Raw genomic sequence first — 17,064 nt, forward strand, 5'->3', positions numbered from 1 at the left:
GTCTTTAGTCAGATTAGTTCTCATAGTATTAGAGCCATAAGAAATCTGTATTCTGTATTTTGAGACACCAAACCATGATCTGAGCACAAAAACACTATGAAAAAACCTCTTTCTCTAGGGGGGAAAAAAAGCCTGGAAAATATATTTAAGGAGTGGTAGCAGGGAATCTTTTAAGATTTTTTGGTTTACCTAGGAAAATAATTTTTACAAGGATCACTCTAAACTGAAACTGATTTATAGCAGAGTGAAATTACCAGATATCTGCACATACCATCCTTACTCAAAGGGATAAACACATCCAGTTATGCAGTCACAGTGCTCTAATTTATCAACATTTATTCCTTTAAAAAATCTAGGTGGATTCCAACTAACACAGTAGGAACAATTTAATTACATCTCAAGATAAAATTCCAGAAAGATTTTTACAAAGCATTAAAAAGTTGACATAATTCCAAGTGTCTGATCCCAGCTCCATATCCCAAGTATCTGCTACTAGTAGATTTCAGCTATCCAATCCTAAGGCATCACCAAAAAATCATGTCATTTCAGCCCAGATAAATGTTTACATAAACTTTATTCTCTTAATAACTTCCGTTCCAAAAGACTCAGATTTTTTTGGGCTCCTACACTAACATTAACATTTCTATTGGCATCTCTCAAGTTAAATAAGTCATCCCTAAATGCAATGTTCAAACAATGGCTTTAGGTTTATGCCAGTTCACATCTGAAAAGCACAGCTATAAAACATGAAGGACTCTGCCAATGCTGGAAGCCCTGGAATGTGATAACAAAGACAGCAATTGAATTAGAATAATAAACACTAACTGTGCACATTGCACCATGCACACTGCAATGAACTGTTCAGTTATTTAATACTAATAATACTGTACTGCATGTATTAAAGAAATAATCCAGTAGTCTTACCTTGAAGATCTACAGTGAATTACTGAGTATGGCCCACCTGGATCATGTTGTTGCTCAACACATTTATCAAAGCAGTGTTGATCTTGGACACTAATTGCATGACAGAACTGAGATGCTCCAGCCAGAAGCTGAAGGAGCAGTTACTGAAGGCCTAAATTATTCTCTACAACATAATGCAGAGATGCCCATATTTTTTTCAGGAAGAACTTCACTTGTGTATAAAATAATGAAATCAAGAACTTCAGACCTCCCAGGGAAGCAGAACACCCCACAAGAGAACGTGCTGTGGGGATGGCCAAGGATGCCATCTGCTACCCTGATGACTGACAACAGGAGACAAGGGGTAATGCTTGGTGGTGAGGTTTGCCCAGGGATTAGACAAAACATTCATATTTTTAATAGAAATGCAACTGCCAACAACAAAGGGGGAACACACCAGCCAGTCTCAAAAGCTACCTATGAATTCACCCATGCAGTCACCAGTAAATGCAGCCTCATGTGGGAGGTATCCAAGTTCTAATTCTCACTCCAAAACCTTGAGTGCTCCTGGATTGAGAAGCTTTGTTTTAAAATCAGCATTTGTGTGTATTTGTCGAAGCAAAGAAAACAAGAAATAACATATCGCCCAAAGCCTCATTTAATGCAGTGCAGTAACGTTTTCCTTAAAGAACCTGCAACAAGTACCACTTGGAAACCTGAAGACCCAAAACCTTAAAGCAGTATCATTTAGGTTTTCAGAATGTAAAATTCCATGATGCACTGACGGCTGCTAGATTATGCATATTGCCTAAGTCATCACTGATTTTAAATGAATCTGATTTTAAAAAAGCTTTTCTCACTGTGTCACAACGATAGGATATTGACAGCATCATTTTGACATTCCTTTGCTTTTTAGGACATGTTTTTACCGTATATACTCATCATCTGTTTATTTTTGGCTTCATTTTTCTAAATACTGAAGCTGCCCTATCAGTTTCACAGGCTTATAAATGTTATACATCAAAAATTAGTTTCACTTATTAAGGCAGGAAACGGCTTTAAGAACTCTGGGATCTGTGCCTCAAAGCAAAAGCTTTATCAGCAGGTTCCAGTCACTGCTTCTTGCAAAAGAAAATGGTGCCGATTAAAACCCCATACACCTGATTTCAAAAAGAACACCTAGCCACTGAACATTTCCCACATGGCTGCTAGGGGGGCTGCACCCCAAACACCACACAGCTGCTTCTCACACACTCCCTGTCCCCAGCCCTGTAACACCGCTCAAGAAAAATGAAAACTATACATAAAGAGATGAAGTGGAGATAAAGGAACAATAATTCATCCACTTATTACTCCAGACTTCAGAAGTGTACTCCAATACAGCCACAGTACAGTTCCATGCCTGACTTGCTCACAGAGCTGTGTTGCATTTGGAAGTTAGAGGGATACAAATAGCTACATAATTTAAAAATTACCTTACTTCTTAGAGGCATTGTATATTAAAATGGACATTTCTGTAAATTGCTAAGAGAAGAAAAGTACCAATTGAATGAGTACTATACAACATGAAAGCAATATTTTAACTGTACTTGTACCAACAATGACTGTTCAATCTCTTTCATAATCAAATACTCTTTTTATAGCTCTTCACTGAAACAGTCACTGTTAGAACAATTTCCTTAGAAAAAAGGTATTTTAAAAGATCCATTAAAAAAAAAAAAAAAGAGCTTCTGAAAATCACAAAATAAAAATGAACTTTGCAGTGAGCAATGGAGCACATCTTTACAAGAGCAGAGAACCCCAGTGAATTCTCATGGATTCTGCCTCGACAGAACTCCTCATGAGAGATCAAGCCAGTCATTTGAGTTTTCCTTCTTTCAACATACTATTTGTTCAGATAAACCCACTTAACCAAAACCAAGTCAAGGCTGTGAATACTAATAATGTTTCAAGCATTTTGTTTTCAGAATTACAACATGCTAATATTTGAAAGTCAACAATTTGGAGCTAATGTTCCACAAATAATAATACACTGCTGTAGCACCTGGGATATGCTAGATGTTGTATAATCCCATGGCTACCAAAATCAGATAACAGTTTATCATAAATATTACAAAACCTTAAAACTTCTAACATTAATTTGTTTTTATAGTCAAACAATTTGCACTAGAACCTCAGTATGTTTTATTGATTATAATACTCCAACCACTTTAGAGGAGATGGGATAATGACATTTGTGAAGGAGAACAGCAAGTGTTTTTCATGTTGTTTTATACATGAAAGGTAATAAAACAGTCAGAAGCTGGACAGACTTAAAGGGAACATCAGGACACATTCCTACCACTGTCAATAGCTGTTATCTTTGCAGACTGAAGTTTTGTGATCACTGGTGACAAGGCAGATAAGAGTCTAGTCATTAGAAACTGCCCTGAGTGACTAAATGGAGGAGTTTAATGATTTTGTAAGAACACTCACTGAGGAACAGTTACTTTTACCTAACCTCAGAGAACCTTAAGAACTGTATTTCCCACTTCAAAAGCAGTCTGTTTTTAAAGTCATCACAATATTGTAATACATTGCATTAGACAGATTTAAATCTGCATTTTTACATTAAAGCTTAGTTTAAAGCACTGTATTTAAGAAACATTTAAAATATTTGTATGAAAATGAGAAGCAGTCAAATTTTGTCTTTACTTTCCTAATCCTTTTCTAATACCTTTGAATTTTGCAAGCATATACAGTGGACAGAAAATTCCCATTACCTCTGTAAAGATGGAAGAATATGCAAGATAAAAGAATGAAAGCAAAAGTTACATAATTAGTTTTTAGTATAAATCAAGAAGCTTTATAGTTCAAATCATACTACTTAGATGACTTAAAAAAGATTGCTTCTCCACTCACTGAAATACTACTTTTTTTTTTTTTTCTTACTTGGCTTTGAAACTATTCAGCTATCTTCTCATCCTTGTTTTCTCCTCTGCATTTTCCCCCCTATGCACAACAACCACTGGGGAAAACAGCCTTTGTGGATTTTAGCTATTTTTACTTCAGCTGCTACCACCTACCCTACGTGCACAAATTGAACAATTTCTTAAATGAAGTTACCAGAGCTATCTGATAGATTCCTCACCAGTTTAAGGTATTCACTAAGCAGTAGATACAGATTTAAAAGCTCCCATTTTTGTGGCAGAGCACAGCTTTCATGAAATTACTCAGCTACACCAACTAAAAACACAACATCTTAAAAAACTATGTTACTCTGGACTTGTTTTTAGGACTTTTATCTCTTCTATGTTATTTATACACTGAACAATCATGACAAGAAAAAAAATATCCAACACAATTCCAAGGCTACAGCAGTAGTACAGAGACACAACCCATTCTTCTTCATCATTCTTCCAGCCATCAATTCTTGACCACATGAATACACAGAAAAACAGGTACTGGCACACAACTTGGGGTTCTCATACGCCCTTATTTGCTCTAACCTTGCTAAATCTCTACCTGTCTTCAGGTTTCCCAAGCTTATGGGTGAGGTAATGCAAAAAGAATTATGAGGCACAGGGAACTGAGAGGAAAGGAACATCCTACTCCTGTCCTCTCGGCTTGCAACATGGAGAAAAATCAAAAGCTCAACACAGAAGTCCAGATACCAACTCCTCTGAGTTGTGGAGTGAGCAGCAAGGCTCTAAAGCAAGGTCAGTTGGGACAGTTCATGGCTGTATTTTCAATCTTAAACACAGTTAGAGCTGTCCAAGCATTGCTAGATCAGCAGCAAAGTCCTTCAATCACTGACAGGAATGTGCTCAGGAAACAGGAAAGATGCTGCAAACAATCCCCAATGCTGTTTTAGTCATGACACTTAGTCCATGTGCAAAACTAAATGACCCTTCAGTTTTTGTTAACAGCCCACTTACCTCACGAATGGCTAATCTGTCACTCAGCTCCTCAGCCTTGGCAATGTCACCTTCAGCCACACACTTCTCTATGCTCAGTTCAAGGCCAGACTAGGGAAAAAAAAAAAGGTAAATACCTTTAGAACAAAAAGAACATATTTAAAATGAGTACCTTTTTTCTAAAAATATTTCTTCCATAAAATTCTTTAAGACACTGCATAAACCTGTAATTTCTGTGTACCACAAATCACTCTGTCTGTGTATTGTAATGGACAGTATAATTAAGAATTCACTGAGAGGCTGCCTGAGCACAAATCATTGCATTAGTTCCACCTTATGTGCAGGATAATACTATAGGTTAAAAAAATTACACGGGCTAGTTTATGCCTGTCACAATAAAATTTCATCTGAAGATCTGGCTTATCTCTTCCATCCCTGGAGCTTTCTAAACAAAATGTGAAATATATGTGTCAGGTAACATGAAGAATGGCAATTACCACTGTATCGTTACAGTTCTAAGATCTTATCTTTACCCAAAAAACAGAGTTCTGGCACAAAGCCACTCCACTGTGCTAATAAATTAAAAATTCTAGCAGCCCTATGGAAAACAATGAAAAAATTTCAGGATTTAAAGGTTGTTTTCTTATTTTCAGCGCTAAACATACCTTGTTTAATGGCAACACTTACAAAACAATTACAAAACTTAACAATAAAAAATAACTGTTTCCTGGAAATTATATTTGTAAACTTCTGATGGAATACAGAAGGGTAGCACTGACTTCAGAATTTCTCAAAAAAATCTCACTCTTATAACAAAAGACAATTTACAGCCTCACTGGTTTTAAATATTAGTGAAGCTAAAGAAAATACATTTGACAGTTCCATAACATACAGTTTTTTAAGAGATAAAAGTGAAAAAGCTAATGGAATTCTTGAGAAACAGTGATCTGCAAACATTTCACTTGAATTATTTCAGGTGGTAGATAAAAAAAAAAAAGCACAATTGGAAGTTGCAGTGATGGCAAATTCTGTTGAGATGCCTTTTCTGAAAATAACGAGATGTATCTTCTACTAGTGATAATATCCCTGAAATGACACTGAAGCCATCTGCATTTTAACACTTTGGGCCTCATTCCAGATCTATCCTGAGCACTTTAATGACAACTAAACAGCCACCAAAAGTAAGAAGCAAACAAATCTTCATGACCTGCATGTAGAAACTTACTTTAAAAGAATGAAAAATACAAAAATTATCATAAACTGAACATAGAACTTACAGACAACTTTATAAGAAATACTACAAAAGCAACAGTGTTACCAGAAACTCACAATATAGTGAGATTTTTATCTTACCCATCATGTGTGCCAATTATTTCAGATATGACTAGTTACACCGTAATGTTTATGAACAGACTGTGTTATGAATCCAGCCAAAATGTATGCTAGGTTTGCCCCTTAATTCTTGTAGTCACTGAAGGATTTATGTGACACATTTTAAAGTTAAAACACGATGAAGTAAAACAAAAGGAAAAGCCAAACAAGGCATTATGAAGTGTTCTGTCTCTCACAATAGGAGAAAACAAACCCAGACAGGAAAGAAGTCTGGATACTGTCTTAAAAGAAAGCACAGCAACCATTCAAGGACATTTATTTAAAAAGTTCACAAAATCATCCTTCCTCAGAGTGACTGTATCCTTTACTCTCAAACAGCCCCAGTTCCATTCCTATCTCAGTTAAGGACAAGTTCTTTTACTGCCAAATACAAGCTGACGCTGCCTTTGTAATAACAGTCACCTTTTGTGGAGCCCTGCTGTCCACAGGTGATTCAAATCTATCATTGATGCCAAAGTACTGTGTAAGTTCTTTCCATTTGTCTTCATTTTCCAACTGCTGACTACTAAAAACAAACAAACAAACAAACAAGTCATTACTATAACCACTTCCCTTTCCACAACCTGTAATATCCTTTTCAAAGCTAAAAATAAACTCTTCCATTTGGCAGACATGATCTTTTCACCCATTCAGTTTTTAAATTAAATGAAATTAATTATTCCTTCCCCTTTGTAAGTGTAATTTCACTATTTTGAAAGCAAGCTGACAGAATCATAAAACTATTTAGGTTGAAAAAGTTCTTTAAGATCCAGTCTAACCATAAACCTAACACTGCCAAGGAGGAAAAAGAAGGGAAGGAGCAGGCTGAACAGGAGCTTGTATGAAGGAAGTAGGAAGAACATTAGGTCTATTAAAAGTTACATTAAATAATACATTTGATTTTTAAGATCAAGCAATAACACATCATCAATCAATCACTGGTACAAATTCAACCTGCCCAACAAAGACACTGAACAAACTTAGAAGATATTTTACACAGTGCTTAAAGCCAGACTTTGGCTATGAATGTGGTCAAGCTTATTACAAGTTCTGCCTGCTACTAACAGACCTCAGGTAATCCCATTGACCTGGTTATACCTCTTAGCCACTTCATCGGTCTGTCTGGGTTTTGCTAAGGGGAAAAAGAAAGAAAAAAAAAAATCCAACATTACACAGTGATACCCCACAGCATCCAATGAAGTTAACACAGCTCTAATTGGTTACATTTCCTTTGAAAGATCAACACACTGGGATTTTTACCCAATGATCATGTGGATTTAAACCACTCAGCTCTAAGAAACTCCTGCAATATCTGTGAAGTTTTAACCAGAATGTGCAAAGGTAAGTTTTACAGAACAACTGAAATACATTTAACCATTATAAATCAGTATTAACTAAGTTCTGCCTCATTTTTAAGAAAAGGACAAATATATTACTTGCACTCTATTTGGCAATCTACAACCTCACTAAAGCCTTGCAAGTGATGTATACAAGCAGAAAAATAAAACCCTAGATAACAGCTAGAATATAATACTTCATTTTAACAGAAACAAACAACACATGGAAAAAAACCCTCAAAAACACCAACCCCACAAAAAAGCATGCATTGATACTAATTCAATTTGAAAAGAATAAATTCTGTTAATCATAAAAAACCCCACCTTTTCGGCGGCGCTTTCTTTTTCGGCATCTGTTTTCCTCTTTTACTTGCATTTTCATTTCACGGTGTTTCTTCTGAAGCTCCACAAATTTCTATGAAAAAGTAAGTTAGTATTTTTAATTTTTACCCCATTTTTAGTAAATTAAATTTAATTATCCTTGATAATTAAATGTGATAGATAGATAGATAGATAACACAGTGCCTTGTGTTATCTATCACATCCCAGTTTATAAATCCACACCATGCAACTCTGATGGTGTTAAACCAGAATTGGGGCTAATCTTTCATCACCTCTCTCTGACTTTCTGCCCTCTCTACATCCCAGGACTGTTCAGATCTGACAGTTCTCTCATGGGATGTGACACAGAACAAACACTTTTGCTTGCTGTGCACTCCTCAGCTGTACCATGTATTTTTATTGCCTAGCTGGTAGTTTGTAACCCACAAATTAGTGACAGCAAGGTCCTTGCACAGCAGGCTACCTACAAGGATTGAGGGGGGAAGGAGGGCAACTATTTTTTGCCAATTCTCATTTTGAATCCAAAAAAACCCTAAAACACACTGTTTATTAAGGGTTTTTTGTCTTCCCCAGTCTTTACATGCAACTGCAAAACCAGGAGGTTATAATGAACTCTTGAGCCTGAAAGTTTGCAATTAACCCCTAGAGCAAGCAGCAGGGCACAGCTCCCCTTCCCAGCTATGCAGCACCCCTACAGAGGCTGAAACACTGAGCTGTAAATCCTTACCAATGCAAAATGCACCAACCAAGCAGCTCAGAGCCCAAAAATCACAAGTTGTATGCAACTGTATGGTTATGACAACTCCTGGCTTTGCTTTCAATCACCACCAAACGATCACCTTATCACTTCCTTCCTAATTTCCTGTCCACCTTGCTTTAAACAATCTAAGGTGTGCATATTCAGATCATACTTTATCTAATTTCAGATCTGTATATTGGCTATTCAACACTGAATTATTTTAATCTAAAAATCAGCCATTTGAGTACACTGCATTATGCTCATTTGGAGACCTGTAATGATACATACATTCCAGATATTTACAGAAACTCCAGGAGGGCACGTTTGATATTCACTTTCTCCATCTGTTCCTGGTACAATAGGTTCACTGCTGGCACTTCCTTCCTGTCCAGTCCCCTGATCTCTTTCAGTATCTTCTTTTGCATCTTGCTTTGAACAGCAATCAGGTGATTCGTCTTCATCATCAGAACTTAGATCAACATCACTTTCATTCAGTCCTGGAGGTAAGAGCCCACTCCACATCTTCCAGTTTAAGTAAGTCCAAACTATTTCAAGTCAGTGCAAAGACACCAGGTTACCCATCATCCCAACACAAAAACAACCTGCAGAAGAGAGAAACAGAAACAGCAAAACACATCATCAGAAATATTTGTGCTTCTCTTACATAACTATCATTACACGTTTTAGACTAGCGCATTATAAAGACCCTAATACTTACTATTTCAGAAAGAAGACAACTTGATTACAGAGGCTGAGACCACTGGCTCTTTTTTCCCCACTCCTTGTCCTTTAAAGTTGTGCCCCTATGCGTTTGTTTACCGCTCCTTTCAGTTTAGGGGTGACGCTGTAGCAAACGCCTCCCGCGCCTCCACAGGGGCACCGAGGACAGCACACCCACCTCCCTTCGCCGCCGGCCGCCTCAGGGAAGAGCCCGTCCGGGGAGGCCGCGGAAGCGCGGGGGGCCCGCTCCGGAGGCGGCGACGCGAAGAGAAACGCGGCTCAAGGCCGGCCTAGGGGAAGGCAGCCGGCTCTGGCCGTGCAGGAGGCAGTGCCCGCGGAGGGCCCGCAGTGCCGACGGCGCTGCCGGAGCGCTGCCGGAGCCCCCCCGGTGCCGCCGCCCGGCCCCGCGCCCGCCGCCCGCGGCCGTGTTTACCTGGCCGCCATCTTGGCACCGCCGGAACACCCCGAGCGCGGATTGGGCGGGGCGGCGCAGCCAATCCGCGGGCGCGGCGGTCGCCATGGCAGCGGGGCGGGGCCGCGTGTCCCGGGGCGGGGCGGGCGCGGCTGAGGGGACAGCGAGTGCTGACCAGGAGTTGTCAGTCACAGAATCATTTAGGTTGGAAAAGGCCTCCGAGATCGCCAACTCCAACTTATGACCCAACGGCACTGCGTCAGCCAGACCATGACGCTGGGTGCTACATGCAGTCTTTCCTTGAGCATCTCCAGGGCCGGTGACTCTACCACCTCCCTGGGCAGCCCATTCCAATGTTTAGTTACCCTTTCAGTGAAAAAATTACTCCTAATGTCCAACTTCAGTCTCAACTGATGCAATAGAAGGCCATTCCCTTTCATCTTATCTCTCATTCCCTGGGAGCAGAGCCCGACACCAGTCTGGCTCCAGCCTCCTGCGGGGAGCTGTGGAGAGTGATAAGGTCTCCTCTTGAACCTCTTTTTCTCCAGACTAAACACCCCCAGCTCCTTCAGATGCTCCTCATCAGACTTGAGCTTGTTTCAGGAGAAGGACAAGCATCAAGTTGTAGGGCAATCCTTGCTGCCATAAAGGAATGTGGCATCTCTTCCAACAGTAAGCCTTGTAGTTAAGCCACACCAAAACGTTTATGCTGGGATAGAATGACAAGGGTCATACTCTTCAAGAACTGAAAAATCCTTCCAAATTTCCCAGCAGTGCCTTGGATTCATGTGGTAAAGAGAAAACCACAAAAATGCAAAGTCTGTGCAGAGCAAAGGACTTGTTCATCTGGTAGATTCTGTTACACCTTGTCTGTTCAGCTTTCATAGGTGAGGCAGACGACACAAGTATTTAGGAGCAGCCTGAATGTGATTCAGCAAGAACATCTTGCATAGAAGGAGCAACAGGAAGGGAGGCACAAGGAAAAGATGAAGGTGACATCACTAACACTGAAATATGTCTGAAAGACAGGAGGTTTCCCATCTTCCAAATAATTTGTGAGATGATGTACTTTTGAGTGGCAGGTTGAAAATTGTATCTCATTATGATAATGAGACTTTTGGGAAAGGGATTGCTGATCCCAAACCACAACATGACCCAGCTGTGGACAAACAAGAGGGGAATGAGAAAATGACAAGTGTTATGAAGACAGATAATCAGAAATATGGTTTTGAATAGGGATTTCTTGGTTGATCCCAGCGTCTGGGATTGGCTGTGCATGAAAGGAAAAACTTGCCTTTCTCATGGACATAAATCAGATCTTCAGATTGTTTTCCTTTTTATGCCATAATTTTACATCCTCAGATTCATTTCTAAAATCAATTAATTCCGTAAGTAATCACTTTTTCATGAACTACATGTAAATTTCACACTCAGCTTGCTAACTAGATTTTCCTCTCATCTGGGAAATCAATTTTTAAGAGAGTTATTTTATTTACATTGAATAATTGGCGTATTTGGTACACAGATAACTGGTAATTAATAACTGTATTGATACTGGATATTCACTGCCATTTGTTCTAGCAAGTTGCTAGACCATTAGGCTGCATGATATTTTCTTAATGTGACCAAATTTGAACACACTCAAAAAATTAAAAGGTGTGTGACATCTTTATGACCTGTACATTATATGTTTAGTAGGGATACATTTTCAGAAGGCAATTTTAATTTCATTATACAGTTTGTGTCCAAACATCGTGCTCCTTATTTAGTATCCACAACCAATTTGTAGCAAGAATGACACTGGCGGTGCACGCAAATGAAGTACTTTAATATCCACATTAATTGCATTTTATAATTACAAATTAAATGTACTTGTCATTTTAAAAGCCACATTTTCAGGGTACTCTCCAGTCCACCCACAAAAAAATTTTGACTTCTCACAGGCTCTTCCATAGGAAAAATGGTGGCAAGAGCTGCTGCCGGACTTTGATCAGTCCAGAAGTATTTGTATTCACAAAGTCAGTGCTTGATGAAACTACAAAAGAGCTTGTTGGCTACTTATCAGAATTTGCAACTTACTGCTGGGTTTTTGTGTTGAAATAATGTATAAAGTCTTTTTATCTGCAGAAGGAAACAGAAGGCAGCATAACCTTGTGACCAACCCTGATGTCCCTACATCAAATTTGTGAGGGCTGCTATTGTGGCCAGCACTTGATTCAGTGTCGAATTTTTCTGATGGCAATTTTCTGTTCCCCGTTGAGCAAATATTCAAATAATCTGATTTATTTCCTTTTGGTCAACTGATCTAATTTCCTTTCTCACTTGAATTCCTGTCCTGGAGACCTGCCAAACAATGACTCTCATGAATGAAACGAGTCATGCCTTTGAGATTCCTGTGGAACATCAAACTGGCACAACACAGTAATTACAGCTTAGCTACTTCTGATGCTGTTATTAAAAATGACTTGAACTTTAGAAAGAAGGACTACTGCAATTAAGTGTAACATCAAGTTTAATTTGAATCTTCCAGGATCTCTATGATTTGTCAGGTTCTAGGCAATTTTCTCTTTATCTCTTCCTTTACCTGCTGTTAGATATTAACAGCTGTGATAGTGTACTTTCTGATAGTGTATTTTCTCAGATGTATTCTGGGTTCTTTTTGAAACTCTCTTAATGGGTACCAGTCAGAGAAGTGATCAGAGTTGTCAGGTCCCAGAAAAGCTGCTGTCTGTGCCAGGTCCCCATGACAGGTTCTCACAGTGCAATTCACATTTTCAGGCCAGCTATAGAACACACTAAAGGCCTGAGCTAGTTCCTTGGATATAGGTTTGAAAACATGTTTAGCTAATCACAAATACTCCTGTACATGCTTGTTTCCACAAAATGTATACAGTTTCCTAGTGCAGAAATGAAATCTACTCCAATGTAAATTTTGCATTATTATTTCATTTTTAGCATTAAATAAGGACATGATAAACTTTTTCTTAAGCAGAGAAATATGCCACATTCTATCCTTTTGAAATGGTGTTTTCAAACTGTGTCAAAATGATCAAGAAATGGATTCTTCTTTAAACATAATAGGAAGGCCTTATTGTATTAGCAGATTACAGTCATTGTGTCAGTATACTATCTACCTTGTATTCATTTTTGCTAACATAATGAGAAATTTTTCTAGCATGGGTATATTTTAATACAATAAAATAGTGTTGGAAAGGAAAATTAGTATGATTTTGAAAAGAGATGTAAAGACAATAAAATAGCCTCTGAGTTTCCTTTCCTAAACTTTTAATTTGTTGCTAACTTAAAAGGTACTTTTTATCAATCCTTTGAAATAGTTAGAGTCAAGTGAACATTTAAAGTCAGTTAAAAGGTTTACAGATGGCTTTTTTCTACATACTCTGCTATATAAGATCTAAGCAAGTCTACCAGATATTTCTAAATTTTCTTATTTTAGAGAAGTACATAACTGATTAATGTAGCATCAAAGCCCTGAGCTATAATGAGAAATTTTTCGTGGCACCATTTACAATGTTCTTCTCCTCTGAGGTTTGCATTTTGATGAAAATTCTGACCATAGAATCAGAAAGAAATGTCTGTGGTTTTAAACATCAGCAGCCCATGAACAAGTTGCTTTGTCTGCTGTTTAAAAAGGCATTTCGAAAGCACTATCACACTGTGAGTATTCAGGGAGAAAGTAAGACCGGTTCAAAATTCCAGATTGAAGCTTGGAAGATCTGTACTCAGTTCCTATTCTTGCCACAGGCTCCCTGTGAGGAATGAACAAAGTGTTTTCAACTTTAGTGCCTCACAGGTGGAAGAGTTTCCATCACCCCTGTCTTTCGTGAGCACAAAACTCTGAAGGTTTTGAGCCCATTTGGCGTCCAGGGCATCAACAGATACTGGCCAGGGCAGCAATGGATTTCAGAAGGTCAAACCAAGGAACAATTGCACAAATTTTTCTTACAGTGTATGTCTGACAGAAAAGCGTAAGTGCTTCAAGGTGCTGCTGATCTGGGTTCTCTAGAACAAGATTTTTGCCTAAGTGAGCTGTTGTAGATGTGGCCATACCAACCTTAACCTGACTCGACTGGATCCCAGCAAGGGCAGGCAGTGAGGGTGTGAAGTTCATTTCTCATTGTGACATATCATTTATTCATCCCTTTGGAGTTCCCTTGGGGTGTGGAGACAGTTGTGTTTTCTGACCCCTCTGCTGCTGCATTTGTTATTTTGAGTGCAGGATATGTTTTATGGAACCTGAAGTCATGTAATTCACTGCAATGTGAGGTTCTTCACCTAGTGTTGGACAATTTTCATTGATCCAAATCTATCAATCCCAATTTTGTTGTAATTAATACAAAATCTTTATGCTGGATTCAGATCTTGGATACATTTCTCTGGAATGGAAGAGAAACACCTTTCTGCCATATCACCAAATGGAGTAGTACCTGACTTTTTTTACACAAGAAGAGTTAGAAAGCAGTTTTCTTAACCTCTCTGAGAGTTCTGCTTTGTGTATTAATGGATGTTGTTTAGAAGTACAATAGGGAGTCTTACAGCTCATGTGGCACTCAGATACGGAGCTAGGGCAAGGTACTTAACCTCTCCTTGGTTTAGTTTGTGAAACAAACAACACTATTTTAACTACTTTTCAAGGATATTAGATAAAATTAATTAGTTTTGTATTTGTACTGCAATAAAGGTCTATATAATTGGAAAGTCTTATAAGAATCTCAATCGTTTTATTTTTGTGTTGATTTAACTTTGAAGGGCTGGTTTTGTTACTTTGTACTGTATTTGAAGTGTGCTATTGTTTCATTTTTATAAATAACAGCTGATTTTTCAAGCTCCTGTAACGAATCTATTGAGTCTCTGTGTATGCCAATGCCCTCTACTGGTTCGAAACACAATCGCTCAACAGAGGGTATTGCTGTTCTCCTTTATTGACAAAACTGTAATATTGAAATTATTTTCCTTTTGAGAGCAGTAGAATTTTGGTTGTGTAGCCAGGCTCTGTGAAGTGCAGGAAGCTGCACCATGGGCAAGCTGACACCTGGGTGACTCCTGTGCTACACGAGTGATTCTGTGCCAGTTTCTTCATTGCCTTCTGTGTTTTTGTTTTGCTGGATTTGCTGTTCTTGCCGTGAAGGCTCATAGGTAGCAATCCTGAAAGGGAGGAAGACACACACCTGAGGCTGGCTCAGTCCAGAGCTGCTGTGTAGATGTTCCCTCAACACAATGGCCACCACTCTGAGGAGCCTCTCTGCTCTTCAGCCTGGTCCAGGGCCTTCCAAAAGTGTGGGGCAGTTGTGTTGACAGGCTGTGATATAAACAACCCTCGAGGCACAGGAGCTGCAGAGGTAATGAAGTGCCTTGAGGAACAAGTCTTAACTATCAAGGGATGGATCCACTCCCCCCTGCCACAAACCAGGGGTCACGTGGCTGAGGAATGTGTATCCACAGATAGTGCTACCTTCAGAGAACTCTACTTACAGGTAAGTAACTCTTCTTTAAAGGAGGTATCTTTGTGTGGCAGACTGTTTATGGGAGCAATTTGAATTGAACTTTAAATGAAAAAGGCATATCTCTGTAAGTGGTAATAATTTTAGTCATCTCGCTGTGGCTAGGGGTTGTGGAATTCATTAGCACAGATTAACATATAAAGTGGGTGAGATATCTAATAGCAAACGTAGAGGTTTAGGGACCTTAATTCATCACTGAATGAACAGCGTGTACAGTATTAGGGACTATGAAATTTTTAATTTACACAAAGTGTCCAAGAATATAGGGAATAAATTTAAACCCAAAACAGATAATGGAGCTGTGCCCTGCCTAGCTGGCAAGTTGAATTGTTTTTACACTGAGTGAAGAAAGCTAATTATCCCAAGCACAAGGAGACTGCTAAAAATAATAAGATTATAAAGAATAATTTGCTGATATAATTACAACAAAATTGGGTACACACAATCGTCAGATACATGTATTGCTTGACCTGGGCGAGAAAGTGAAATAAATCCTTCCTCTATAGCCTTCGTAAATTTGTTTTTATCATCTCCAAGTGGTGTTTGCACAGGCAGCACAATTTGCATGTGTAATGTGGCTGTACAAATTGACAACAAGTAAATTATTCAAGGAAATAGGCTGGTCGTGGGTCTGAACTATCTCGCAAAGCCTATTCATTTTGAAGAATCACTGAGACGTGAAGCTCATACATCAACCATTTTCTGACAATCCTCAGACTTATTGTCTCCTAAAATGTCATTATGGCTATTATTTATGAAGCTAATTCATTTATTAATATATATTTAACTCTGACTTGTCATGCACCTTAGCAGGCATTCTGTGCACTGCATATTTTTGAATAGATGAAAGAGTTTTGCATGCTTTAATGATTACTGTAAGCTGCTATAGATTTATAGAATGCAGCTTTATTATCTGCTTGCATTAATACCTTTTTGTAACTTTTTTTTCCTTAAGGCCATCAAATATAAATGGCAAATGACATATCCAAAAGATTGTATAAAAAAAGAGATTTTCTCAGAGTTTGTTGAATTTTAGAATAAAATGAAGTAGCTAACTGTTAAGGCCTAACTCGTTTCTAAGAATCTATAATAATTATGTTGATGTTTTTTGTATTTTGCTGAAAAAATATGGAATAAACTATATAAATTTAGATGTTTACTGTATTTTTCTCTTTGAGGACAAGTGGCCATCTTTTGATTGTACCAATAGAGGGAGTAGAGTTTGAAGGGGGGAAAATGTGGCAGATGGAAAATAGATCTGTTTTGCTATGGTATATATGTAATATAGATAACTTCCCTCATATAGACCAGTCCTTAGGAAATGAACAGCACAGAGAGTATGGATTATGAGGTTGCCTATGGTTCTTGGATTTTTCATCTCCATTCAGTTATCTTTAGGGCACATTAAAAGACACAGGGGTCACAGTAACCCTTTCCTGACACCTACACCGTGTCAAGAAACTAAAAATTGCAGTCTGCTATGAGAAATACATTTGAAATACATTGAGAAATACATTTACAGTTCTAAATTTTATTAAACACACAGAATTCAGATCAAACTTGTAATTATGGCAACAAACTGGCTAATTTAAATGCACAGTTATTATGACTGTATGGTCCATTTGACTATTTTCAAAGGACCTATGATCACAGTTGGAGGTTACTGGCCTGATCTGGAAGCTGTAAGCTCCTGCTTGTGATGCTGATGTCACCCACATGTTTGATGGGTCACCTGGTCCTGCTCCCTCAGTGTTTGTTCCCACCTGTAAGATGAGGACCAGAAGTTTGCCTTGTTTCCTGATGCCACAAAGGAAGAACACGTAGA

The 17,064-nt window shown here is 38.5% G+C and overlaps 1 protein-coding gene across 3 annotated transcripts in view; it reads right to left on the reverse strand.

Annotated features, from left to right (window-relative positions):
• FAM204A (family with sequence similarity 204 member A) overlaps positions 1-9,790 on the reverse strand; it is an 18,485-nt gene extending 8,695 nt beyond the window's left edge. Inside the window, exons 1-6 of one of the 3 annotated variants that reach the window (XM_083866246.1) lie at positions 9,742-9,790; positions 8,877-9,190; positions 7,832-7,922; positions 7,269-7,302; positions 6,594-6,693; positions 4,821-4,910 (exon numbers count right to left, since the gene is read on the reverse strand). In XM_083866246.1, the coding sequence (XP_083722372.1) occupies positions 4,821-4,910; positions 6,594-6,693; positions 7,269-7,302; positions 7,832-7,922; positions 8,877-9,110 (549 nt within the window). In that variant the 5' untranslated portion in view covers positions 9,111-9,190; positions 9,742-9,790. Of the gene's footprint in view, positions 1-4,820; positions 4,911-6,593; positions 6,697-7,268; positions 7,303-7,831; positions 7,923-8,876; positions 9,191-9,306; positions 9,436-9,741 lie in introns of those variants that run through there. The other 2 variants (XM_083866244.1, XM_083866245.1) reach the window with 2 other exon arrangements.
• Between the last annotated feature and the right edge of the window lie 7,274 nt (positions 9,791-17,064).

This window comes from Zosterops lateralis (genome assembly GCF_965231275.1).
Source record: "Zosterops lateralis genome assembly, chromosome: 8".
In the NCBI taxonomy this organism is placed as follows: Eukaryota; Metazoa; Chordata; class Aves; order Passeriformes; family Zosteropidae; genus Zosterops; species Zosterops lateralis.